The 26,140-nt window shown below is 36.9% G+C and overlaps 1 protein-coding gene across 4 annotated transcripts in view; it reads right to left on the reverse strand.

The window, feature by feature from the left end:
• The window catches only part of SPPL2A (signal peptide peptidase like 2A), a 155,757-nt gene that overhangs the window by 2,372 nt on the left and 127,245 nt on the right, over positions 1-26,140 (reverse strand). For 3 of the 4 annotated variants that reach the window (XM_073876986.1, XM_073876985.1, XM_025883713.2), the window contains 10 exons: positions 22,180-22,331; positions 19,463-19,559; positions 18,928-19,029; positions 17,889-17,970; positions 17,080-17,154; positions 12,875-12,931; positions 12,627-12,680; positions 12,094-12,196; positions 9,998-10,075; positions 8,349-8,509 (listed from right to left, as the gene is read on the reverse strand). In XM_073876986.1, coding sequence (XP_073733087.1) covers positions 8,349-8,509; positions 9,998-10,075; positions 12,094-12,196; positions 12,627-12,680; positions 12,875-12,931; positions 17,080-17,154; positions 17,889-17,970; positions 18,928-19,029; positions 19,463-19,559; positions 22,180-22,331 — 961 coding nt within the window. The remainder of the gene's footprint in view (positions 1-8,348; positions 8,510-9,997; positions 10,076-12,093; positions 12,197-12,626; positions 12,681-12,874; positions 12,932-17,079; positions 17,155-17,888; positions 17,971-18,927; positions 19,030-19,462; positions 19,560-22,179; positions 22,332-26,140) is intronic. The other variant, XM_025883712.2, reaches the window with a different exon arrangement.

Consider the following 26,140-nt stretch of genomic DNA (forward strand, 5'->3'; position numbering starts at 1 on the left):
ACATGAAATTACTTAGAAATAGGAAAAAGCACCCATTGTCTTTGTGAAGATTGTCAAAGATTTTTAGGTTAGTGATTTTCAGTACTGTGATGCACATATTCCCTTCTTTATCAAGAATTAGAAGAAAGACCACCAAGGTAAATGTTCCTATTTTTGTTAAGTGATTCTAAAAGCTTTAGTGTTTTTTGGAAAAGGAAACAGTGGGATCACTCCCAAATGGGGTCTCTGACCCTGCCACACAAGAAGACCACCACCACATGAGCTAGGCTTTCAGCTGACAACTGTCTCAAGAAATGGAGACAGCTTATAAAGCCCAAACATGCCAGTACTCTATGAGTCATCTCAAGTCCCCCCAAAATCAGTTTTGAGGTCCTGTATTTGCCAAAGATATCCCCTAGATTAAGACAGTTACATATCCGTAGCACTTCAAGGGGGGAAAACAAAAGCCCAGTTGAGACAGGTAACACATTTATCACACACTTCACCACACGAAACATATGATGACATTGTTGAGGAGTTGATTTTAGTCACCATTTAAATGAGGGAGAGCAAGGAGAAGCATGTAAGATCTATTTAGGTCCCTTCTCTTCTAGCAATTTAGAAGTCCTGGGGGTGAGAAGTTGGAGCTGTGGGGAGAAAGAACGGAGGCAGCCTCAGCAGAAGGGATGGTGGGGAAAGCCTCTTCCTTCCCCAAGACCTGCTTCCCCTGGCAACTGTACCCTACTGAATTCACAGCCTATACTCCCTAAATTATCACATGTCTCTCTTTCCTAATCCTCAGGTACCTCATTGGCACTATAATATAATCCCTAACTATATATATATATAAATGTATTTGTTTAAAAAACAAAAACTTTCAAAATCAATTTATTAAGAAGTAAAGATCTGTACTCTGTATTTACTTTACCAACTTTTCAATAAAAGCAATATAGAAACATGAAAAGCAACCTTGAAATAGGTTTTTAAAAACATAACAAAAATTAATATAGATAATAAAATTGGCGAAGTTGGTACAGTTTTTCGTAATATTTGTAAATAAGAAAGCCAGTTTGGAAAGATGTCCTCTGATATTGGGTCGGCATGCCTGGCATTTACTGATAGTTCTGCTTATTTATAATTAAACCAATCTCAAGAAACACTCTATTAAAACTCCCATTAAAGGGGAGTAACTGGAGAGTTGTTGATACTAAAGCAGTGTTGTTCTAAGTATCTCTGTATTCTGACTTGTCAGTTACACTTGTGACTTCTAAAAATAATTAGAAGCACTAGTGACATTTAACAGAGACAAACCCACTGTTTACTGGATAGCAACAAACTGAACACTTACTTCCTATCGTGAGTAAAATAGCCCATTGGAGGTTGCTGCATAAATCTAACTTCACTGATTTAGTATTAGAAATTAACAAAAAAATCCCCTAAAATGATGATGTCTCTTAGTTATTCTTTATGCCAAAGTAATTAGGTCACTGCTTGATTTTTCTCTCTAGAGAAGAAACACCTTTATTTATTCTACAGTAGTCAGAACTTAAGACTTTGGGTAGAATCAAATGGAACTAAATACAAAAGCTCTTGAAGCATTCAAGAAAAAAAGTTGATAGCAACTAATAGAGTAAGCAGGTTTGAGTTATAGACTATACAATTAAGATTTCCAAATTAGTATTATTTTAGTGAAATCCTACAGAAATGTTGTTTCTTTTGATCAGAGAAATTCATGGAAAGGGCTGAAAGACTCTAAATAAAATACTAAAGTACTTCCCCGAAGTCTCTAAGTTTCAGCGACCAATGGGGTATAATTTCCCCTTTGAAAAAAGCATAAAAAGGCTGTCAAGGCTAACCATGACATTTAAAAGGTCTCTAGGGCAAAGGCCTGCTTTTTACCACCACTATTCTTGCACTCACTCTACTACCAGGCATTGGAGTGAACCAAATGATTAGCAGCATAAACAAGTATGCCATCACCTTAGATTCTAGCTTCATTTTATATTACCTGTTTTATATTTGATTATGTCAAATAGTAGCAAAAACTTTTGGCACTTGCAAAAAAAATGATTATATATAAAAACTGTACAGACACAAATCTAGTTTGATGCTTTAAAAGTGCCTCACTTTTACAAACCCTATATAATTTTGGTAATTCTATGAGGGCTGCTAAAACACAAGCTTATATACATAGACACAAAAGTGACTAAAGGTCAGTGGATTAAGGACCGAACATTACAGTTGCTTTGCATGAAAGATTTCCATAACATTAACTGAGAATTTATAGTACATATAACGCTGTTATTGGCACTGTAGGTTCCTAATACCTAGAAGATAATAACTTAATGAGGGAGGCATACATAAATGTCTATACTACAAGGCAGATGTTAATAAGTATTTAAAGTACAAAGTCCACAAAAAATATGGGGAAAGGTGAACCTAATTTCAACTGGAGAACTCTTGGATATCAGCTTGGAGAAAGAATATTTTGAGTTGGGAATAATATAAAGCATATTCTGGAAACAGGCTGGCAATGCTATGAACATAATGGAGGCAGGGGAGAGGAGGGAAAGGTTATGAACACCGCTGGCCAGAGAGATGAGCTGGGAATGGCCTGAGGGCTGGCTTCAGGGCTGACCCACAGGCCAACCTTACACTGGGTTGATACCTAGTCTCCCTCTGCTTTACTACACTTGTTGAGGTTCCAAGTTATACTTTCAAAGCCTCAGTCTAGCCTTACCTGATCTCATCCACCTGCCCTACCAAGCCCTGGGGTAATCCACCACTATGAATTATAGATTCTCCTACCTGTCTGTAGATCCAACCTCATTTTATGGATGAGGAGACAAAGTCTTCACAGACCAAGTGACTTGCCAGAATGGATTCCAAAGCCTCTAATGTACTGTCCCCCACAAATGGCAACAGTCAAGCTAAATTAAATTTTTGACTTTAAAGGTTGGACAAAAGCAATGAGATTTCCTTTTTCACAGTAACAGGGGAGTAATTTTGTGAAGGCATTACATTCTATAACTTTCAAAAATGCTAGTTTTCTAAAAAAAAAAAAAAAAAAAAGATTCTCTCCTGGCAGCAGTTTATAATATTCTGCAACTAGCTTGACTAAAATTTCAGCATGTGTCTATTCTTCATATTTTAAAATCTACTGCACAGTGGGAAAACGGCTGCATTTTTTTTTTCCTCTGAGGCTTGTGATGGCTATCAAGTCTTTTTGCAAATAAGTTAAAAGAACCAGATTTAACAAAGACCTGAAGATTTAACATTCAAACTGGGAAAATGGAAATCTAATTAAGGAACTGAAAAATAACAACCAAGCCAAGAAACCAAAACAAAAAAACCCGATTTCTATAAATAATAATAGCAAATGCAGTGTTTATGATGTGCCAGGCACTATTCTAGGCAATCTGCATATTTTACAACAACCCTCTGAAGTAGGATGATTATTATTCCTTTTTACACTGAAGGAAACTGAGGCACCAAGAAGCTAAGTAACTTGCCTAAGGTCACGTGGCTAATAATTAACAAAACCAGAGATCAAACTTAGGCAGTCTGGCACCAAACTCCACACTTTTTATTACTATGTGCTATTTTATATTCTGAATGTCTTTACCTAATAAAATTATGAGACCACACTACAAAAGTGAGAAGTGTATAACCAAAGTTGTCTTAACTTTTCAGGTATTTTAAAATAGATTTTCCTACCATCAATTGCCTTATTTAGCTTCCATATCATGTTGTTAAGACCCTGGAGTCAGCCCTGCTGGGGCTATTTACCACTGCTTTGTGCCCAGCTGCAATGATCTTCCCCTTTATAGGTAGAGTGCAGGAGGAGGGGTAGAGGGAGAGGGGGAGTGTGAGGGGGGGAGAGAGAGAGAGAGAGAGAGAGAGAATCTGAATCTGAAGCAGAATCCTTGCTAAGTGTGGAGCCCGATGTGGGGCTCAATCTCACAACGTAAGATCATGACATGAGCAGAAACCAGGAGTCAGACGCTCAAATGAGCCACTCAGGCGCCCCTCAAGATGATGATTTTTAAGAATGAAACTTGGATGGTCCAGGGCAGCATTTGTTCATAGGGAATATAAATGCATCCCTTAGTTGAATTCCTTCCTTAGCTATATCATCCTCTTTCTCCTCAATAAACATCATAGAGAGAAAGGAGAAAAGGTACTATAATATCTTTTATAGGTATTATAGAGAAAATGAGCTTTGGATATTTCCAAAGAAACACAATGTTACTACAGTTACGTCTACATCTTTAAATATTTTTATAGTGTGAGCTGGCATAAAACGATCTCCACACAAACTGTTCAAAGTAGTTGCTCCTTGGGGTGCCCGGGTGGCTCAGTCATTAAGCGTCTGCCTTCGGTTCAGGTCATGGTCCCAGGGTCCTGGGATCGAGCCCCGCATCGGGCTCCCTGCTCAGCAGGAAGCCTGCTTCTCCCTCTCCCACTCCCCCTGCTTGTGTTCCCTCTCTAGCTGTGTCTCTCTGTCAAATAAATAAATAAAATTAAAAAAAAAAAGTAGTTACCCCTAAAGGGATGTGGGGACATGTGGAATAGTTAGAAAAGGACCTTCTATGTTTACTTTAGGCACTTTTGTATTACTTGTTTAAAGAATGTAAATACGCATTACTTTGTAATTAAAACACAAAAAGGAAAATAAAGTAAAAACAGGGTTAGGGCATATGTAAAAATTTTAGTTCATTAACTGCCACTAATAATGTTAACCTATGAGACATTAAGATAAAACAAAGATAATCAGAAGTACTTTAATGAACATCTTTTCACATCAATTTTGCCCAAATTTTTATTTTATTTATTTATTTTTAAGATTTTATTTATTAATTTGACAGAGACACAGAGAGAGAGGGAACACAAGCAGGGGGAGTGGGAGAGGGAGAAGCAGGCTTCCCGCTGAGCAGGGAGCCCGATGCGGGGCTCGATCCCAGGACCCTGGGATCATGACGTGAGCTGAAGGCAGACGCTTAACAACTGAGCCACCCAGGCGCCCTACTTTTGCCCAAATTTTTAATCACTTTCTGGACAATACCCTGAAGAGAAATTACTGGGTCAAAGGAAATGGTAAAATACAGCACATGTGTATGAGAATATTGCACAGCCATTAAAATGATTTTTTACAAGAAATTTAAAAATGAAGTAATACAAACATGCAGTGAAAAAGCAAAAGAGAGAACTCTTTAGAGTATGGTATCATGTACCCACCTATCCATTTACCTAGGAAGGCCCAGAAGGGGATTTAAGTGATTAAATCCTAAGAGTGGCTACCTCTAGATGGTGGAATTATAGGTGGACTTAATTTTCTTCTATTTTTCTACATTTTCAAAATCTTCTGTAGTAAACACTTTTTTTTTTCTTTAAGAGAGAATGTGCGTGCAGTGGGAGAGGGGCAAAGGGAGAGGAAAAAATCTCAAGCAGGCTCTGAGCCCAGCATGGAGCCCAACAGTGGGGCTGGATCTCATGACCCCGAGATCACAACCTGCACAGACATCAACAGTCCGAAGCCTAACCAACTGAGCTACCCAGGCGTCCCAATAAGCACACATTGCTGGGGTGCCTGGGTGGCTCAGTTGGTTAAGCCTCTGACTCTTGATCTTCGCTCAGGTCTTGATCTCAGAGTCCTGAGTTCAAGCCCCACATTGGGCTCTGCGCTGGTCATGGGCCTACTCAAAAAAAAAAAAAATAAAATAAAAAATAAAAAAATAAAAATAAATAAAATGCTTTAAAAGCCGTATTAAAGGGGAAGGAAAATTTTATAAGTAAAAATGCTGGTGATGAAAATAACAAGAAACATACTTAATCCTGTAAGACAGTATGTATACTCTGACAGTCCTGCTAACGTGAAAAATGATTTAATACTGACCCCAAACAAAATTTCCCCATGTTGCTCATCTTCCCTGTCCTAATTTACCTCGTAATTGGTGAATCAGATAAATGTGCCTAATTGTAGAAACCTCTTGCTCACAGTTCTGTCCTGAGTTTTCTCTTCTCCCTCTATGTTCTTACTCATCAAGTATGCTGATGATGCTTCCAAATTTGTCTCTAGCTAGGTCTGTTTCCTGGACATAAGGAGACATTTATTCAACTGCTTATTTCTCTCTCTTCCTGTTGGTCCTACAGGTACTTCATTGAATTCATCATCTTCTTCTTTAAACTTGTGAATGGTATCACTACCTACCCACCCAGTTACCTAAGGCAGAAATTCTGGACTCCACTTCCTTCTCTCCCTATACTGACACTATCACCATGTTCCATTAATTATGCCTCTAAATTTCTCTTGACTTTGTCCTCTTCTGATCTCACTACCATACTAATTCTGGCTACTATCGCTTCTCATTGTAATAGGTGCTTTAAGTTTTGCTCCCTTCTTCAGTCCATTTTGCAGATTTCTTAAAACCCTTAAATGGTCTCCAATGCTCTCAAGATAAGAGTTCAAAGACCTCTTCAACAGTCTTTGGCTTCCAAGACCCTATAGGCTCTTACCCTTGCTTCCTTTGCCATTTTTCATTTCCTGCTGTTACTCAATATTATAGTCATCCTAAACTTCATTCAGTTCCTAGAATGCGCCATGCTCTCTTCCCTCTGAGCCTTTCAAGACATAGTTCCCTCCATATGGAACACATGGCTCAATCTTAAAGTTTCAACATAAATTTAACATTCTTTAAGAAGCCCTCCCTAAGGGCTGCCTGGGTGGCTCAGTCGGTTCAGTGCCTGCCTTCAGCTCAGGTCATGATCCCAAGGTCCTGGGATCAAGCCCCACTTGGTGCTCCCTGCTCAGTGGGGAGTCTCCTTCTGCTTCTCCCTCTGTCCCTCCCCCAACTCATTCTCTCTCAAATAAATAAAAATCGTAAAAAAAAAAAAAAAAAAAAAAAAGCCTTCCCTAAATCACCTTTGACTGTCACAAAATGACAAGCACTGGGTGTCCGATTGCTAGCTTTCATGGCACCCTACCATGACTAAGAAATACAGTTATCACACTTTGTTAGTGACTATCTGCATTCTCTACTAGACTCTAACTTTCAAGAGGCCATGAGAGTCGGCCTGTTACTAACTTGTTCATCTTTTATCAACAGCACCTAAAATAGCACCTGGCTCATAGAGCTGCTCAATTAACATTTACTAAATGAAGAAATATGAAAGTTTTAAGAAAATGATTATGAAGAGCACTTTTTGGGTTGTGACTTTCAAAGGCTAACAGTATGTGTTGTAGGACAAATCTATAAAGATAAAAATCTCTACGTGGGTGTCCTCATGTACAAGTTAAAAGCTATCTTACTAGTTTAGTTAAGGGCCTGTGGCCATAATTCTTTGTGCATAAATATAAGTTGAGACAATGGCATTGTGAGGTAGACAAGGCAGGTATTATCATATTAACCAAATTTCAAAGGAATTATAAGATTTACCCAAAATAATTCTAGACCAGTGCTTCTTCCAAATATAGTAGTCTAACTTAATAAGTTAATCATCTCTTGTTAAATAAAGATGATGCTACAGACCAACCACAAGGTGGATATGAACTTTGAACTGTTTATCTACTAACAGAATTGCAGGCATCCACCCAAAGCACTTCTATTTTTGTTCATGTGACCACTAAGACGCAGGTATGAGGGCAGATGGAGGAGGGGAGTTTGTTGTAATAGGGCAAAGCAGAGCTAACTGCCTCATGAAGGGGTCGATGCCACGTCCCTGACCTTTAATCAGCTAGAGTTTCCCAACCCTCTTTAATTTCAATGGAAACAAACTTTACTGGAATATCAAGAACATTTAGGAAAAGAAGAAAGGGGTTTAACTTCAATGAAGAAAAAACTCAAACATAATAGATTCTGATATCATGATTTTCTCTGTTCCAGGGAAGTCAGTCTTGATCCGTTTAAATCTGAAATGGGTACCCTATTTAATTTAGGTAGACCCATTCAGGTGCTGAAGAAAGTACACATTTTATATGTGCAAAATCTCAGGACTCTTATTATAAAGAGCTAATGTTAGTCTCAAAAACTCAGTACTTAACATAGTATTACTTTTCATGAAGTCTACTTTTGTGTGGATTTGAAAACTCCATGTTGAAATGCTGTTTTGGTTTCCCCTGTTGCCCTCCCACTATTCTTGGTAGTTTTAGCTTGAGTCACCAGGGTTTTGGCAACCAACTGTAGTAGGGATGAGAACTGCTGAGCAGCAGGTAGACAGTAATGGTAATGGTGGAAAAAACCTGGGATATCCTAATAGATGCAAGGAAACTTTGGGGCACATAAAAGCTTTGATATATATATAGGCAGTTCCCAGCCAAAGTTAGTCACTAAATTACATCATAACTTGGTAACTGAGATAGAAGCACATACCTGATAGCCGCTACCTTTCCAGAACTTTTTCATTTCCTTACGTCTCCAAGCAACAACTGAGGCAGTAACAAGCGTGCAAGGAACTAAATAGAGGAGAGCAGGCTGCCCCTTCTTCATCAGCACCAGAACAACAAATGTGAGTATCATGCCAACAGCGTAGGCTGTAAGAACACCAATTTATCAGTCATTTCTACATGCTACCAAAGTGGATTTTGACTCCCTTACTGAAGTGGTGGTTTTCAAATGTTTCTGAGGACATTTTTGTCCTATGACTTTTTTCCTGATTTGGGGGGGGCAGCAAAGCAAGGTTTATTGAGTGATAGCAAAGTGATAATACAAAGCTCCCGAGGAGGGAGGGGACCTGAGGGAATTACCCATATTTTTCCTGATTTTGTTATTTTCCTAGACAGCCATTAGGAGAGACATACATACCTCATTGCTTGTGAAAGTTTGAAAACTGGTTAGTATTTCAATTATAATTACCCTCATCATTAATCATTGACAAAGATAGTAATTCAAAGAAGTCTCCATTATCTGTCACCGTTGAGGATGTTGAGTTGTTGCACATTAAAAAATATGTACCTGTAGGTACTAAAACTTGCTTTGGAAAATCTTCCTCATTTTGATTATATACTTCCTGGACTTCTTCAACAAGTGCATACCAAACATCATCTGATCTTTTCTTCATGACTCAGTGTCTCACCATGAACACAGGATCTCAGAATATTGGAGCTAGCAGAGCCTTCATAGACAGGTCAGTTTACCTCCTGATTTTATGGACGAGGCAATGGAGGACTAGGGAAGTTATGTGAACTGCCCGCAGTTATACAGCACAATGGACAGAGGGCCTTCTTACCTGCCTCTGCACTGAGTGTTCTTGTATTCTATCACACTGACTGGTGCTGGACTTGAATACATTCATGCCCTCAGGCAATACCATTTTCAATAGCCTCAAACTGCTTTTCTTATTTCTTTATAGTTTTTTTTTTTTCTTTTTATCATCTTTTCACTCACTTAGCTGTTCTTGTTGTCGGGTACCTATTCCTAGTAATAGTCTTCTCTACTGCTAGCATACACTTTTAATTTACTGTATTTAACTCCACTGTGGAATTGAAAACCTTGCCAGAACAGTATCTAAATTGCTCTGGAGCAGGCCACTTACCTAGGAATAAAGAACACTGGTATATGGACTTCAAGATACCTGTTTGATATGTTTAGAAGTAAAGTATTTTTTGGCTTGCTTCCTGTTCTTGTCTGTTCTCAATAAGAGAAATAGAGGGATAAACGACAACTACTTCTGCTGTCGCAGGTGAGATGTTATTGTGCCATAAATTCATTTATATAAATACATTGTCATTCATATAGTATTTTAAGAAAATCTAATATTATACAATTTATTGTCTACTTGTGTGCCAGATGCTCTAAGAAGCATTTAAGACATAAAATCTAATGATTTTCTTTCACATATAATTTTTAAACCTCAAAAACTTATGATATGGATAGTAAAGTATTATTTCTTTTTGATGGGAAAACTTGTCTTACTAATTAATGATGAAGAATTAGAATCCAGGACTCTGTATTTTTAGACCTCGACCTTTTCCTATAGACAATACAATTCAACATACTAGAAAAACAAAACAAAAATTTACCAATTGTGGAGGAAACATAGTATATAGAGGAAGAACCAGTCTGAACATCAAATCTTCTACAGTATGCAACCAAGAGGCCTAAAAACAAAACAAAACAAAACAAAAAACCAAAAAACACACCAAACACATTATTTTCTTAAAACAATAACAGCAATACAATTCAACTATTAATTATGGCAACACTACATGCTATATTGTATTTAACATTCATTTTTGCATCATGGGAACATTAAGGTACCTCAAATTCTGGACAAAATTTTATATGATTTTTTAACTTAATGCCATTTTTAAACATTTTCCCAAACCATTAAACAGTCTTTAAAAGCATGAGTTTTTATTAGCTGCTTAATATTCCATGACAGAGAAAATTTTTTTGTATTTTTGTGGTTATAATGTCTCCTCTTTCATTTATGATTTTATTGATTTGGGTTCTCTCTTTTTTTCTTGGTTAGTCTAGTTGAAGGTTTGTCATTTTTAAGATTTTTTTTTTTTATTTATTCATTTGAGACAGAGAGATAGATAGAGAGAGAGCATGAGCAGGGGGAGGTGCAGAGGGAAAGGGAGAAGCAGGCTCTCCGCTGAGCAGGGAGCCGGATGTGGGACTCGATCCCAGGACCCTGGGATCATGACCTGAGCCGAAGGCAGAGGCTTAACCATCTGAGCCACCCAGGTGCCCTAAGGTTTGTCATTTTTATCTTTTTAAAAAACCAACTCTTGGGCATCTGGGTGGCTCAGCTGGTTAAGTGTCTGCCTTCAGCTCAGGTCATGATCCCTGAGTCCCAGGATCGAGCTCTGAGTTGGGCTCCCTGCTTAGCAGGGAGTCTGCTTCTCCCCCTCTCTCTGCTCTTCCCCCTCTCGTGTTCTCTCTCTCTAACAAATACATTTTAAAAAATCTAAAAATAAAATAAAAAACCAACTCTTAGTTTTATTCATCTTTTCTACTGTTTTCCTGTTCTCTATTTCTGCTGTCGTCTATTATTTCCCTCTTTCTGCTAACTTTGTGCTTAGTTGGTTTTTCTTTTTCCAGTTTCTCAATGTATGTGGTTATCACTATAAACGTCCCTCTTAGAACTGCTTTTGTTGCATCCCATAAGTTTTGGATGTTGTTTCTCTTTTCATTTTTCTCAAGGTATTTTTAAATTTCTATTTTAATTTTTTCTTTGATGTACTGGTTGTTCAAAACTATTTTGTTTGATTTCCATGTACTTGTGAATTTTCCAGTTTTCCTCCTGTTATTGATTTCTAGTTTCATACCATTGTGGTCAGAAAATATACTTGGTATGTAATTTCGATCTTCTTAAATTTGCTAAGATTTGCTCTGTGGCCTAACTTGTGATCTATCCTAGAAAATGAACTAAGAGAGTTGCTACACTGGACTTTGCCATGCCAACTCACAAGGCAGAGCTGTTGGTTTCTCTGTCTCTACCTGGCCTTACTACATAAATGAAAGGGCTTTTGCAGAAGAGCTTATACTTTTTAGCCCTTCACAGGCAGTTAGTACAGACAGACTGTAAGAAAAGTGAAGGACAAACTCTCAGCTGATTAAGAAAGACTAGTTATTACTTCTAAGTTATATTATTCCTGGGCTGGGATTAAGTTTATTCTATAGGTAGCCCAGTGAGAATAATACAGAGAAGATACACCATATGCTATATTTTTTGTATTATAATGCCCTGGAAGCTGGTGTTCTGTTTCTTCTCTTGACCATGACCTTGCCTGGTATTCCTAAACCACTTTTCATAACACATAACTATTATTTTAAAATAGAAGTCATAGAAACTGCAATACATTTGGTATTGTTAAACTTTTAAAGAGTTTTGTTACATACTTTCTTGGGGAAGTAGGTCAAACTGATCGTAGGTGCTTCCTCTAAGACACCTTCTGAGCCATGGGAGATATACTTTGGTTGTTACCATTTGAGCTTTATCTTCTACCCCTCAAAATGCTTTTTTTCTATTTTGGTCACTGATCCCAGCTCTAGCAATAGCCACAAATACTTAACACTAAGAATAAGTTAACTTTTAATAGATACTAAACATTTGGCAATTTTAAACCATCAGTATATTTTTACTGAATTGTTACAAACAATTGCTTACCTGGTACAATAATGTCTCCAAAACCCAGTATTGAAACTGGCATGAGGCACACACTCATTACTGAGAAATAGGCCAGCTTTGGTACCCTGATGACTACTGGTAACTGTAATTATGGGGGGGGAAAAAAAAGGGACTAATAAACCTCTTAGGAATCTTTACCCGTATCTCTAAGAAAGGGAAGGATTGATATTAGAGTAATTGTTTTAACATTTTTAAATAGACATTTTAGAAGAAACTGAAATCAGAGAACATAAACTACACACATATATACTCTGAATGCACAGAGAGCTTGAAAGAAATAGATACACAGTTTCGGAAAAATGAAACCCAACACACATCAGGGTTAACACAGTATTAATCCAGTATCCCCACATCTAACCTTTATTTTTTTTTCTTTCCTTTTTACCAAAAATAGGACTCAGGCCTTGAAACAGATTTTTTTAAAAATCTGGATTTTTTTCCCCCAAAGAAGAGTCTTGTCTCAGAGGGTATGATTTAAAGTCCAATGAACATATCTGAAATACAATCCTTACTTTCTCATGGGGAGCTGAGGGTTGAGCAGTGGCTTCCACCAAGTTTCCATCATTCTAGGATGAAACCCAAGTCAATAGGTATTTAATAATTTAGAATAACTAGAAAAGGGCTATATTTTGTGAGAAATAAAGTTTTACAATACCTTAACATGCACTACATGACCAATGAATTACACAGGAAGGCAAAATTATTAACTGGACACACATATATATACTGGTAGCCATTTCCATTTAATTGCCATACCTACCTTTTCATTATTTCCAAAAGGTCCAGCTGCAAGTTCAACCATGATACTCTCGCCATTCTAAAATTGAAGAAGATGAAAGAAATTGCCCAATCATTTAAAGAGAACAACCTACCAGTATTTAAGAATGATTTGATCCCCTGGGTAATGGCCTACAGTAAACTGGTAAAAAATGGGCTGTAGACAGTTTTCCTTAAAAAGTACAGCAAAAGCTGGGGCCATCTAAAACAAAATTCATCAAGCATATTGCTCCATTCATTAGAGCTCAACAATGATCACAAACTAGCAGATAAACCACACACAAATTATTCAAGTGAAGCTTTGGGCACTGATCTATACTGACAACTATAGCTAGCATTTTTGACAGACGATAAATTTTAAGTGCTTGTAGTTACATTATGTCATGTACTATGTGTCCTTAGTCATTTTTAGCAGTAACAATGAATAGAGACACAAGAAATACTGAAATCTTTTGTATTTAGATTTGTAATAAATATTGGTAACTTTATTTGAATAAAAATACATTTGACCTGGGGCGCCTGGGTGGCTCAGTTGGTTAAGCAACTGCCTTCAGCTCAGGTCATGATCCTGGAGTCCCGGGATCGAGTCCCACATCGGGCCCCCTGCCAAGCAGGGAGTCTGCTTCTCCCTCTGACCCTCTTCCCTCCCGTGCTCTCTATCTCTCATTCTCTCTCTCAAATAAATAAATAAAATAAAAAAAAATACATTTGACCTCCTAGCTCCTCACCATAATAACAATGAAGCCAAACTTGAAAAGACCCAGCCCTGAAGAACTAGAGAAGCTTCTCTAGCCTGTCTCCTGTCCAGTTTCAGCCCTGCCAGATTTTTATGTCCCAATCAAAACATTAACCTTAGCTGAATTTCATCCATTGTGTCTGGCTAAGGTCTTTTTATGTGGGCTGTGTGAGGAGCCCCTTAATAGTTCTTTCCTGACAGCCAAGTCTGTTGTGAAGGGGAAACATTTTAAGGTAGCAAATGAAGATTACATGAGCAGCCATCTATGCTTTACATTATGACGAATATATCATCAAACAGGTGGTGGGAAGATAAATAAATGCTGAATTTAAGGAGAATTTGATCAAGTAACTATAATATTTTCCATGTGAGTGGGGAGCATAGGAAAAATCACTTTAGTGTTTTTAAGAGGACTTCACTGACATCTGAGCTGAGTAGAAAGAAGGAGATAATCTCTAGCTAGAGAAATCTTTCCCTCATGTTACACTTTGGGTTACAGAAGGGTTAAGTCACAGGAGTTTAGGAAAATAGACTAATATTAAATACAATTCCTTACAGCAAACTCCCATAATGTGATTTAATTCCCAGATAGAGTTCATTTTGGTTTTTTAATTGTTATTTAAAACACTTAAGTGAAAGCCATCACTGACATCCTCTCCTACATTCAAAGACATCTGAGTAACTACTATTTGCAATATACTCTTCCAAGTTACAAGGGTGGATGGAAGAAAAATGAAGACAGGTTTTTCGAGGTTTTTTTTTGTAGAGAGAGAGAGAGGGAGAGGGGGGCGGGGAGCAGAGAGAGAGGGAGAGAGAATCCCAGGCAGGCTCCATGCCCAGTGTGGAGCCCAACACGGGGCTCGATCTCACGACCCTGAGATCATGACCCAGGCCAGGAATCAAGAGTTGGAGGTTTAACTAACTACACCATCTAGGCGGCCCTGAAGACAGGTTCTTATTACCTATACTCCTGTGGCCACCTCCTCTGCTTACTCATTAAAACTCTGCTAACACCAGAGTTGAAAGACACGTTTAAAATGTCCAATGAGGGACACCTGGGTGGCTCAGTCGGTTAAGCGTTTGCCTTTGGCTCAGGTTATGATCCCAGGGTCCTGGGATTGAGTCCGCATCAGGCTCCTTGCTCAGCCGGGAGCCTACTTCTCCCTCTGCCTGCCACCCCCCCTGCTTGTACTCTCATTCTCTCCCTCTCTTTAGCAAATAAATAAAATCTTAAAAAAAAAAAAAATGTCCAATGATTTTCATTTTGAGTTACTTTCTCAAGTAAGGTCTATAGCCTTAATAAAAACAAACAAACCAGACTGAGAAGGTGTTAAAGTAAATCTACACTAGTGAACTCCAAAGAGCATTTCTAATCTTTTCCACCAGATCAGATTACTAGAAATCACATTCTTAGTCACTGGGAACAAATATGGAAAAAAGAAGATGAAAAATTCTCTAGGCAGAGAATAAAGAAAGAGGCCTCAAAGACATCTTTATTATTATCCTGTATCTTTAAAATTCTGAAACTTTTTATGTGTAGGGAATGCAAACAGTTTGCTGGCAGACACAGTTAACATTTATGAAGTGATACTAGTGTTAAGACTGAATGGAGGGGAGCCTGGGTAGCTCAGTCTGTTAACCATCTAACTCAGTTTTGGCTCAGGACATGATCTCAAGCTTGCGCTGGGCGTGGAGCCTGCTTAAGATTCTTGCTCTCCCTCTGGGACACCTGGGTGGCTCAGTTGGTTAGGCATTTGCCTCTGGCTCAGGTCATGATCCCAGGGTCCTGGGCCTGAGTCCCACATCGCGCTCCTTGCTCAGCGGGAAGCCTACTTCTCTCTCTCCCTCTGCCTGCCACTCCCCCCTGCCTGTGCTCTCTCTCTTTCTGACAAATAAATAAATAAAATCTTAAAAAAAAAAAAGATTCTTGCTCTCCCTCTCCCTGCATCCCCCTTCCTCTAAAAAAACAACAAACAAACAAAACTAAATGGAAAAAAAGTTAAAAGGGTTTAGTTACAGTTCGTATCTTTGTGCCCTGTGTAATATATGGGCCATATGCTATGACCATCTGCTGACTTAAGAGCATGGTTTTTACAGAGAACGCTTTACTTTCACCATGAGACCACTTTGCAGGGACTTATGGAAATATTTTTTTGAACCAAATAAATTGACACAAACTGGGATGGCTTTAGATAGAAAGCTTTCATTAATTGACTTTTTTTGGTTATAATCCATAATACTAATTTTATTCTTTAAAAAGGTTACTTTTGGGCACCTGGGTGGCTCAGATGGTTAGGCGTCTGCCTTCGGTTCAGGTCATGGACCCAGGGTCCTGGGATCAAGTCCCGCATCAGGCTCAGGAGAATTGAGCAGTAAAATACTCGTGAGATAGAAATAGGGACAAGTAGAAAAACGGTAAATAATGAAGAACTACCAAACTCACCCAACACCTCTCCCTTTATTCTGGGAACAGCGTCGCCATTTTATGGAAGAGCTAGTGGTGGGGGTGGGGCTAGGTGAATGAGGAGCTGTCAGCTGCTATGACTCTAACCTCATAGAAAAAGCCAGTCTGGGACAACGAACACAATGGACAGAAGTGGAAAGGGAGAGTATGTGCCCCTGGGTCTAGTTTCTTCTGAGGCCAGCTCCACTTTGGCCTCTATACACAGGCTGGATAGATGAGACCTTTGTGGTATAGAAGGTTTCGAATGCCTTCTGTCAGTTCCAACCAGAAGAAATCTACTGATGGAAGAGGGAGGCTGGAATGCTAGCAATACTCCCTCACACAATGGATTAGGAACCGGAAGCACAAAGCGCTGAGTGACTTGCCAGGATAACAAGGTTACAGAGCTACACTTCAGGTCTTCAGACTTCCAGTGTGGGGCTCTTTCTTAGTCTTAAAATAGGGGGTACAGAAATGAAAGTAGTAGTGATGCATTTTCATTCTTTTTGCTGTTTATATTGTCTACAGCAAAGATTTGTTGTTTTATAATAAGAAAAGCTGTGGCGCCTGGGTGGCTCAGTCATTAAGCATCTGCCTTCTGCTCGGGTCACAATCCCAGGATCCTGGGATTGAGCCCCGCACTAGGCTCCCTGCTCAGCGAGGAGCCTGCTTCTCCCTCTCCCACTCCCCCTGCTTGTGTTCCCTCTCTCGCTTTTTCTCTGTCAAATAAATAAATAAAATCTTAAAAAAAAAAGAAAAGAAAAGTTACTTTAAAATGGACAGGAAGAACATTTATAGATATTCTCATGATCAGCCAGGAGACATTTTTCATTTAGCAGAATGACTTAAAGGCTTAAAAAATCCTCTGTTAAAAGGCTAAGTTCAATGACAATTTTCAAGAGAATTAGTACCCACTTAATGGTAAACATCTGCAAAATCAGTTATCTAAGAGCAGGCTTAAGATTCTCTTCTTTTAGCATGTTTCCCACAGATTTCAAATATATCATACCTTTGTGATGAATGGTGTTATGAAAACAAAAAACACATCATAGAGGAGGAGAAGGCCTAAAAGTATCACACATGACTGTTGAAAAAAGAAAAAATTTAAAGGTCAAACTTCCATGTAAATTAAGAGATTATACTGTTTTGCAAGTACGAATAAATATGCGAAATTACATTTGAACACTATTTTTTCAAAGGCATTTAACGGTTATTACTATTTGTAGTTTTATTCTACAAATCACATTAGAAATTTTATCTTGTTTATCCCATTCTTTAAAAAAAAAAGAATCACTAACTCAAAGAAATTGTTCTTCGTTGATATTTTGTCTGTAAGGATTTTATGAATTTGGCATATTATATAAATGATTAAAAATATTTTAGCTAGCAAATCAGTGGTTGGCTACAGCTGGTGATTAGGACTGACTGCTAAAGGGCAGGACAGAGCTTTTGAAGAGATGAGATATCTATAATTGACTAGGATGATGGCTACAAAGTTATTCATTTATAAAACTTCATAAACTGTAAACTTAAGATGGGTACATTTTGCTACATGTAAATTATACTCAAATAAAGTTGTTTTAAAAAGAAAAGATTAGGGCGCCTGGGTGGCTCAGTCGTTAAGTGTCTGCCTTCGGCTCAGGTCATGATCCCAGGGTCCTGGGATTGAGCCCCGCATGGAGCCTGCTTCTCCCTCTCCCACTCCCCATGCTTGTGTTCCCTCTCTCACTGTGTCTCTGTCAAATAAATAAATAAAATCTTAAAAAAAAAAAAAGAAAAAGAAAAAATTATTTTACCTAGCAAAGCCATATACTTTACCTTGAAGTTGGGTAACTTCAGTGTTTTAATTAAATTCAGACAGAAAGCAATCCCCAAGATATCCTGTAAAATCCAAGCCCACCTAAAATCAAAAGAAATTACTCTATTGGTTTATGTAGTTATTCTTAGATGGGACTTTTCAAAAGAAATTGATCACTAACTTCAATTGTTATGATTTGACTATCTGATTATTAAGCAGCAAGTATAATGACAAAAAACCTCTCATATACTCCATATTTATTAATTTGCTGTCCTAGTAGAATAATGAACACTACTATACTAAGGAAAAGTTGAAAGGCTACCTCAGAACATAATTGGATATAGTACATACTTATCTTTAACCTTTGAACTTATACATGTTTCTTTTGGAAAGGTAGCTCATAACAAAGGATATTGGTGTTAACATATGTCCAGATAGTTGGAATCTAAAGGAAATGAGAGCTATGTAACATAATCTACCAGGAACTGATATGCATAATTATCAACTGAAGCTGCCTAAATTGTATTAAACTTTGCTTCCAAATTTTAGGCTATAAGTGGTTTTGGCCTTTAATAATTTTATTAATAAACCATTAAGAAGTTAAACATTTTTTTCTGGTTACCCTTCCTGCAAATGCACAGATACCTGTATATTTCCTTTTATTTCCTTCCTTACATAAAAGGTAGCATACTCTCTATATAATCTTTTTTCACTTAAAAATACATCCTAGAAATCACTGCATATCAATTCACAGAGATCTTCTTCATCCTTTATAGCCACATTGTACTTCATTGTGTGGATATACCATAATTAAGTATATTTTTGAAGGCTATTTCAGCTTAGATGTTTAAATCATAACACACATTTTCTTGACTATATGACCTTAAATCCATTAGCACAAGATCTGTTTATTTAAGTACTTATTTAGCTTATTTCAAGACTATGGTGTTCTGGGATAAAAGCAAAAAGAAATCTGTAATAATCATAATGCGTAATTACCAAGTAAGACATAAAATCATGCATCCTTAATTTAAAAGCAAATACACTGAACACTCATACCTATCCTCATTTCTAAATACGGCCCAAACAACAGCTACTGCTATGCACAGTCCAGAGAGAAAAATAAGTCTCACTTCAATGCTTTTGCCACGAAACATAATCCTAAAAAACAGATTGAAATAGGTCAGTTTACTCTGTAGGTGAAATATAATGTTCACTTAAACATGGGACATGACAAATGTTAACCACAGTCACAAGAAAGCTACTAAAATATCAACTTAAAAATTCTAATTTAAGTAAAACAAATAATACATCAAGAAATATTTATCAGTTCAATAGAACTGTCTATGATGAAAATGTTCTGTATCTGTGCTGCCCAGGACAGTAGCCACTAGCTATATGTGGTTATTTAGCATTTGAAATGAGGCTAATGAGACTGAGGAACTGAATTTTTAAATTAATTTAATTTTAATTAAATTTTAATAGCCACATGTATATTGGCTTACAAAGGTTTAAAATACCACTTCTACTTTTCCCTGTATTGTTTTCAATTACAAAGACCAATGTTATCAGATTCCTTGTAAGAGATACATACGTGCATCGTCCACATGGTATCTTATGAATGAGTGCAGCAAGACAGTTGTACAGACTCATTGCTGATGCTATGCAGAAAATTGCTATCATAACATAAACTAGAAAAAAACAAGACACTAAATTATATGAGAACAGAAGGAAATGTGATCAGAAAATATTTATACAAGCAACATTAATCTAGCTTTCTTACTGCATCGTGATACTTTCAATGCAGTGACCGTATTATAATCTGAATTGGTTACTAAGCTGAAAATATTTAGATCTTGAGTTTTATTGAAAAGTGGGCATTTTATGTGTTGTTTTAGTTCCATTACACATTGGTAGGATTGCTCAAGGGCTGAAGCTGGCTCTACATTTTCTATCATTCAATGATTCAAACTAACACTAATGTCTGTTAGAGATGTCTATGAAGTGAGCTGTAGGCACTTATAAGTACTTAAATGTAAGGAACGGACAAATTAAGGAAGGAGTAGAAATGCTTTAAAAATGCAGCTTAGGGATGAGAACTGACATCTACCTTAGACATTAACCATGCTATCTATATCTTCCTCTGGTGGAATTTATCTCTAATTATTTGACCTGCAGTAAAACCAAATCCATTCAAACAAACCACTGTTATGATATGAAACTAAGGTAGTTAAATTCACAAATATTTGTCTATATTAGCTATACTTTTTTGAAAATTATTTAAAATTACATCTGCTCTCCTTATTCTTAAAAAGGGGGAGAAATTATTTTACTCTAAAATAAAATATTCTTTTTAACTTTCTCAAAATTTCACAATGGAAATACAAATTTTACCTGACTTTTTCACATTCTACTAAATTTCAGAAAACTGTAACTGTTCTGTAGGTGAGAGACAGTACTCTAGATATAGTAAATCAGGGATTGCCACTTTCTTTCTTCTCCTTTTTTAAATCAATACAGCTTTTATTGCACCTTTAAAATGTCACAGAAAAGTCTGAAAAATCATCTGGCATCTTGTTATTTCTGCAGCTGGACAACTTAGATCTTTTTCATGAGTCTGCAGAACTGTTCCTTTTTCAGAAACAGATACCATCCCCAAATTCTCTGATATCCTTGTTTTTAACTGTTGGCCACTTTCTAACTGGTGAACTTGGACAAATTACTTTTTTAGTCCCTTGTTATTATTTGTTATTTATGATTACTAGTTATATATGGTAATGTGAGCAGTAAAAGAAAGACAAAGACTGCCAAGTTATGTTTGGTAAGTCATCCACCAAAGGTCGCCAACCCAAGTTTTAAAAGTTAGGTAGAAAGCATGTTCTTGAGACCCTAACAGAGTTTTGGGTATTTCATTCAATGTCATAGTATACTAGGAAAATGATTAGGCATGAGAATGCGTCTGGTTAATATAATCATCTTTAGTTACTTTCTTGAGCATGACTTAACATAAAATGGTAGGGGGAACCTTAGCAATTTGATATATTTCGTATATTAAAAATGGCAGCAACTTTAGCCATTAGGAACCATTTGGAGGTACATTAAATCTTGCAATATCACATAGATTTTGTAAGAGTCATAACAAACTCCCATGTCCCAGGATAACCATGAGGTTTAATGACCTTCCTTCTACACAAAAAATTACATTTATAAGCAAGGTCAACTTTTCAAATACCGGTAAGTTTAAGAAAATTTCTCACCAAAAATGAAAATATGTTTTAGGGTAAGGTAGAGGAATCTCTTTTTTCTATCAAAGATCACTAATTAATTGACTGAGGGTCAGACACAAACAACTGAAGGCTAAGTATTAAATTAGAAAAATTAGCTGCACAATGACAATACAAATAACTATCCTAGTATCTACTCTCCCAGCAACAGATTGAAATGAGTGACATTCAAATAATTTTTTTCTAATTGGAAATATAGGTCACAGGTCTAGTTTTTAATGCTGCCACAGGACAGGAGAAATTGGACAATAAGTTGAAACTAACCCGAGTGCCTCAGTTTTCTAGTCCAGAAAAATCGTGCTAATGTTCTCCAAAGAAGCACTGTAGCCTGTGGTGGTTTTTACAAAGGGTTTTTGCTAGTTCCTACCAGGCACACTTCCCTTTTCCCCAGCGCCTCCTCTTTGTGCTGTGCATTGGCCAGAGATAGCAAATTTCCATTCTTTCAGACCACTAACACCCAGGGGATGGGCAAGCCCTTACAGTTCCTACCCCTACCTTCTTAAAAGAAAAGTACCCATTATTACTTAGACCATAGGCAAGTACTTGTGTGTCTTTAGATGTAGCAGGATCTTGACTGTTTACACAAGTCCAACAAAATTTGAGGAATACATCTTGTTTGGTACACTGACAAAAGAACAAAGCACACTTTGGGGGTAAGCAGAGGCAATAAATTAGTAATCTGAATAATCTTCTATTTCGTGTAACTAAATATAGTCACCAAGAAGTCCTTAGTCTGCTGCTTAGATACTGGGCTCTCCAGCTTTATCTGCAGAGATGGAAACTTAGGGGCCACAGCAGTTCTTTCAAGTCATCCATGAAGAAGTGTTCTTATCTCAAAGACATAGGATACTTTTAATCTGAGTATTTTTTATCCCAGAGTGATGCGGATCCAACACTTCTGACAGTTTAAAAAGTTAACATCACTTAATTATTTGCTTAAGCTTTCTGGGCATAATACCTTAAATCTAGTGAAGCAAATAAAAAACTTGTAGGCTGAAAGCAGCAAATATAAAATATGACTTCTTACCCAACCATTTGTAGAAGAAATAAAGTAAGACCATCATAACACAGCACACGACCACAAATATTACAACTGTTAGAGGACTAAAAGTTAAATATTCTTCCTTCTTTCTCCTCATTTCTCTGTCTTCAGTGTTTGTCACTGCCTTCATGCTCTCCCTGTATAAACATACACAGGAACTTCAGCAAATCTCTGCCAAGTACAGTTATTTTTAAAATCTATTTCCAATATGAACTTAAATTTGTTTCTGATTACAAATATACTTTAAAAAAAAAGAGCATACCAAACAGAAAATAACTTCATCTAGAAAGTAAAAGGTCCCTATAATTCTACCCTCCAGAGATGATCTGTTATTAACCACTAACTTTTGAAACAGCAATTTTTCTGGAAGTGAAATTGTTGAAGCAGATGATATTTATCATATAAATAAATTAATGTCTGGGGATGTTTATATTATCTAATTTGAAAACTATATTGATGTAATAAATTTCAGATGATAATGAGGTTCTTTTTACCCTAACTACCAACTTACAGATAGCAAAGTACTTCTAAAATTAGCTTCTCTTAAATGTAAACACAAAATTCTTCTTTTAATCAACTCAGTACTTACTGGATGCCTGTTCTGTGCTCATTAGTGTATTATGAAGGAGTCAAAAGAAGTTCAAGACATAGCTTTGTCCTACCTTGAGTTAAGATAACAAAATATTGTTTTTAATTCTCTCAACAACGCTTGCTAAGTCACACAGCTAATAAAAGGCAGGGATAAAAGTTGAAGAGGAAAGAGTCAGTCATGTCCTTTGTTGAGCAGTCTCTGTTCTGTCATCATATTGTCTCTTCCCAGCTATATGGAACCTACTACATACTCTTCCACCTTCAGTCCCTTCAACTCTGACTTATTAAACTCTCATTCCCTTGGCATACATCCTGACCTTTCTCATCAGGTCTAGGCTTAATATAAACTTTAGGTTAAAAAAAAAGTTTATCTCTATCAAATTATACATTTGCCAGACTGCTTATTTACCAACATACCACCTTCTTATTAGAAAATTGTTAATTGGGATGGTCACTATATTAAGCATCTGTGACTCTAGGGAGGCTGCCTGGGAAAAGAGTACGGAGAGGGTCTGGGGACAGTCCACATTCTAGCACATTCTAGCAACTGCAGAGCTGGATGACAGAGTATTGAACAGAAGTGTCAATGAAAGTACTATCTGAGTGGGAAAAGGTGCCAACTTTTGGTATCTGTCACTGCAAACAGATATATTTAAAGCTATTTTTATTATAGTGAAAAATTTATATATTCACATATGTCATAGTGAAAGATTTATATATTCTTATTTAGTATACCAGTTCTCCAGGTAGAATGTTTTAAAGGAAGAGATAAGGGTGGCTGGGGTGGCTCAGCTGGTTATGCATCTGCCTTCGGCTCAGGCCATGATCCCAGGGTCCTGGGATTGAACCCCACATCAGGCTCAAAATGTCTCCAAAATGACATTAAGTATATATCTATCAATAATTACTTTGAATGTAAATGGATGAAATGCTCCAATCAAAAGACATAGGGTGAGAGAATGGATTAAAAAAATAAGATCCATCTATATGCTGCCTAACAAGAGACTTCATAAACTCAAGCTTCATAAACTCAAGATAGCATGAAAGAAAGTTTAGCTTTCATTATATCTGGCTCTTGAGCTAATTAGGAGTACAGTGTTTTAAAAAGATGAATTGTAGGGACCACAACCTGAGCTGAAGGCAGACACCCAACAACTGAGCCACCCAGGCGCCCTGAGTTACTTGTTTTATAACCAGAAGTTTGTACCTTTTGACAATCTTCACTCATTTCACCCACCCTTAAATCCCTGCCTCCCGCAACTACCAATCTGACTCTCTGATCTTTGAGTTCCTTTTCTGTTTGTTTGTTTCTACCTATCAGTGACATTATACAGTATTTGTCTTTCTCTGTCTGACTTATTTCATTTAGCACAGTGCCTTCAAAGTCCATCCATTTTGCTGCAAATCCTGCTTATGTTCTTAATCATTCTTCTTCTTACAGAACTTGTTTCCTTTTTGTCACTGATTCATATTCTCTTTCCTGTATTCTATATACACCCCTCCCCAACCATTCCCACACATACACTTAGTTCTATCTTTATCCTACTTTTAGAATCAGCCACCACAATTTCAAAATCCATAATCTTGAAAAAGAGAATTTTAAAAACAGCAAGACAAAACATTTATATACAAGGAAAACCCCATAAGGTTATCAGCTGATTTTTTCAACAAAAACTTTGCAGGCCAGAAAGGGTGGCATGATATATTCAGAGTACTGAGAGGAAAAACTCTGCAGCCAAGAATACTCTGTCCAGCAAGGCCATCATTCAGAATAGAAGGAGAGATAAGGAAGTTCCCAGACAAGCAAAAGTTAAAGGAATTCATCACCACTAAACCTGCTGTACAAGAAATGTTAAAGGGGACTCTTTGAGTGGAAAGGAAAGACCATAAGTAGGAGTAAGAAAAGTAGGAAGCACAAAAGCAGTAAAAATAAGTATATATATAAATATCAGTCAAGAGACTCACAAAATAAAAAGATGTAGAGTATGACACCACATACCTAAAACATGGGAAGTGAGGAGAGTAAAGAAATGAGTTCAAACTTAAGCAACCATCAACTCAATATAGACTGCTATACGCAGATGTTACCTACGAACCTAATGGTAACCACGAGTCAAAAACCAGTAAAACAAATGCAAAATATAAAAAGGAATCCAAGTATATCACTAAAGAAATCCAATTAATTGTGAGAGAAGAGAGCAAGAGAAGAAACACAGAACTACAAAAACAACAAAAATAAAACAAGTAACAAAAATGACATTAAGTACATATCTATCAATAATTACTTTGAATGTAAATGGATGAAATGCTCCAATCAAAAAACATAGGGTGAGAGAATGGATTAAAAAAACAAGATCCATTTATATGCTGCCTAACAAAAGACTCATCTCAGACCTAAAGACACAAACAATTGAAAGTGAAGGGAAGAAAAAGCATTTATCATGCAAATGGGTATGAAAAGAAAGCCAGGGTAGCAATACTTATATTGGACAAATTAGACTTTAAAATAAAGACTGTAACAAGAGACAAAGAAGGACAGTATATAATAATAAAGGGGATAATCTAACAATAAACTATAACAATTGTACATATTTATGCACCCAACATGGAAGCACCCAAATACATAAAATAGTTAATAAACATAAATAAGTGATAGTAATACAATAAGAGCAGGGGACTTTAACACCCCACTTACATCATAGAACAGATAATCCAAACAGGAAATCAACAAGGAAACGGTGGCTTTGAATGATGCACTGAACCAGATGGATTTAACAGATATATTCAGAACATTCCATCCTAAAACAGCAGAATACACATTCTTTTCAAGTGGACATGGAACATTCTCCAGAACAGATCACATATTAGGCCACAAGTCTCAATAAATTAAAAAAGATCGAAGTCATACCATGCATCTTTTCTGACCACAATGCTATGAAACTGGAAATCAACCACAAGAAAAAATCTGGAAAGACCACAAATAACATAGAGATTAAAGAACATGCTACTAAACAATGAGTGGGTCATTTAAGAAATCAAAAAAGAAATCAAAAATTACATGGAAACAAATGAAAATGAAAATAAAATGGTCCAAAATCTTTGGGATGCATCAAAAGTTGTTCGATGAGGGCAGTTTATAGCAATACAGGCCTACCTCAAGAAGCAGGAAAGATCTCAAATAAATAATCTTACACCTAAAAAAGCTAGGAAAAGAAGAAACAAACCAAAAACCAGCAGAAAGAAGGAAATAATAAAGATGAGAACAGAAAGAAAGGAAATAGAAACCAAAAAAAAAAACCAACAGAATAGTTCAAAGAAACCAGGGGCTGGTTCTTTGGAAAGACCAACAAAATTG

The sequence above is a fragment of the Callorhinus ursinus genome, unplaced genomic scaffold, assembly GCF_003265705.2.
Source record: "Callorhinus ursinus isolate GAN/ISIS: 27379988/994484 unplaced genomic scaffold, GSC_fseal_2.0 scaffold25, whole genome shotgun sequence".
Taxonomy (NCBI): Eukaryota; Metazoa; Chordata; class Mammalia; order Carnivora; family Otariidae; genus Callorhinus; species Callorhinus ursinus.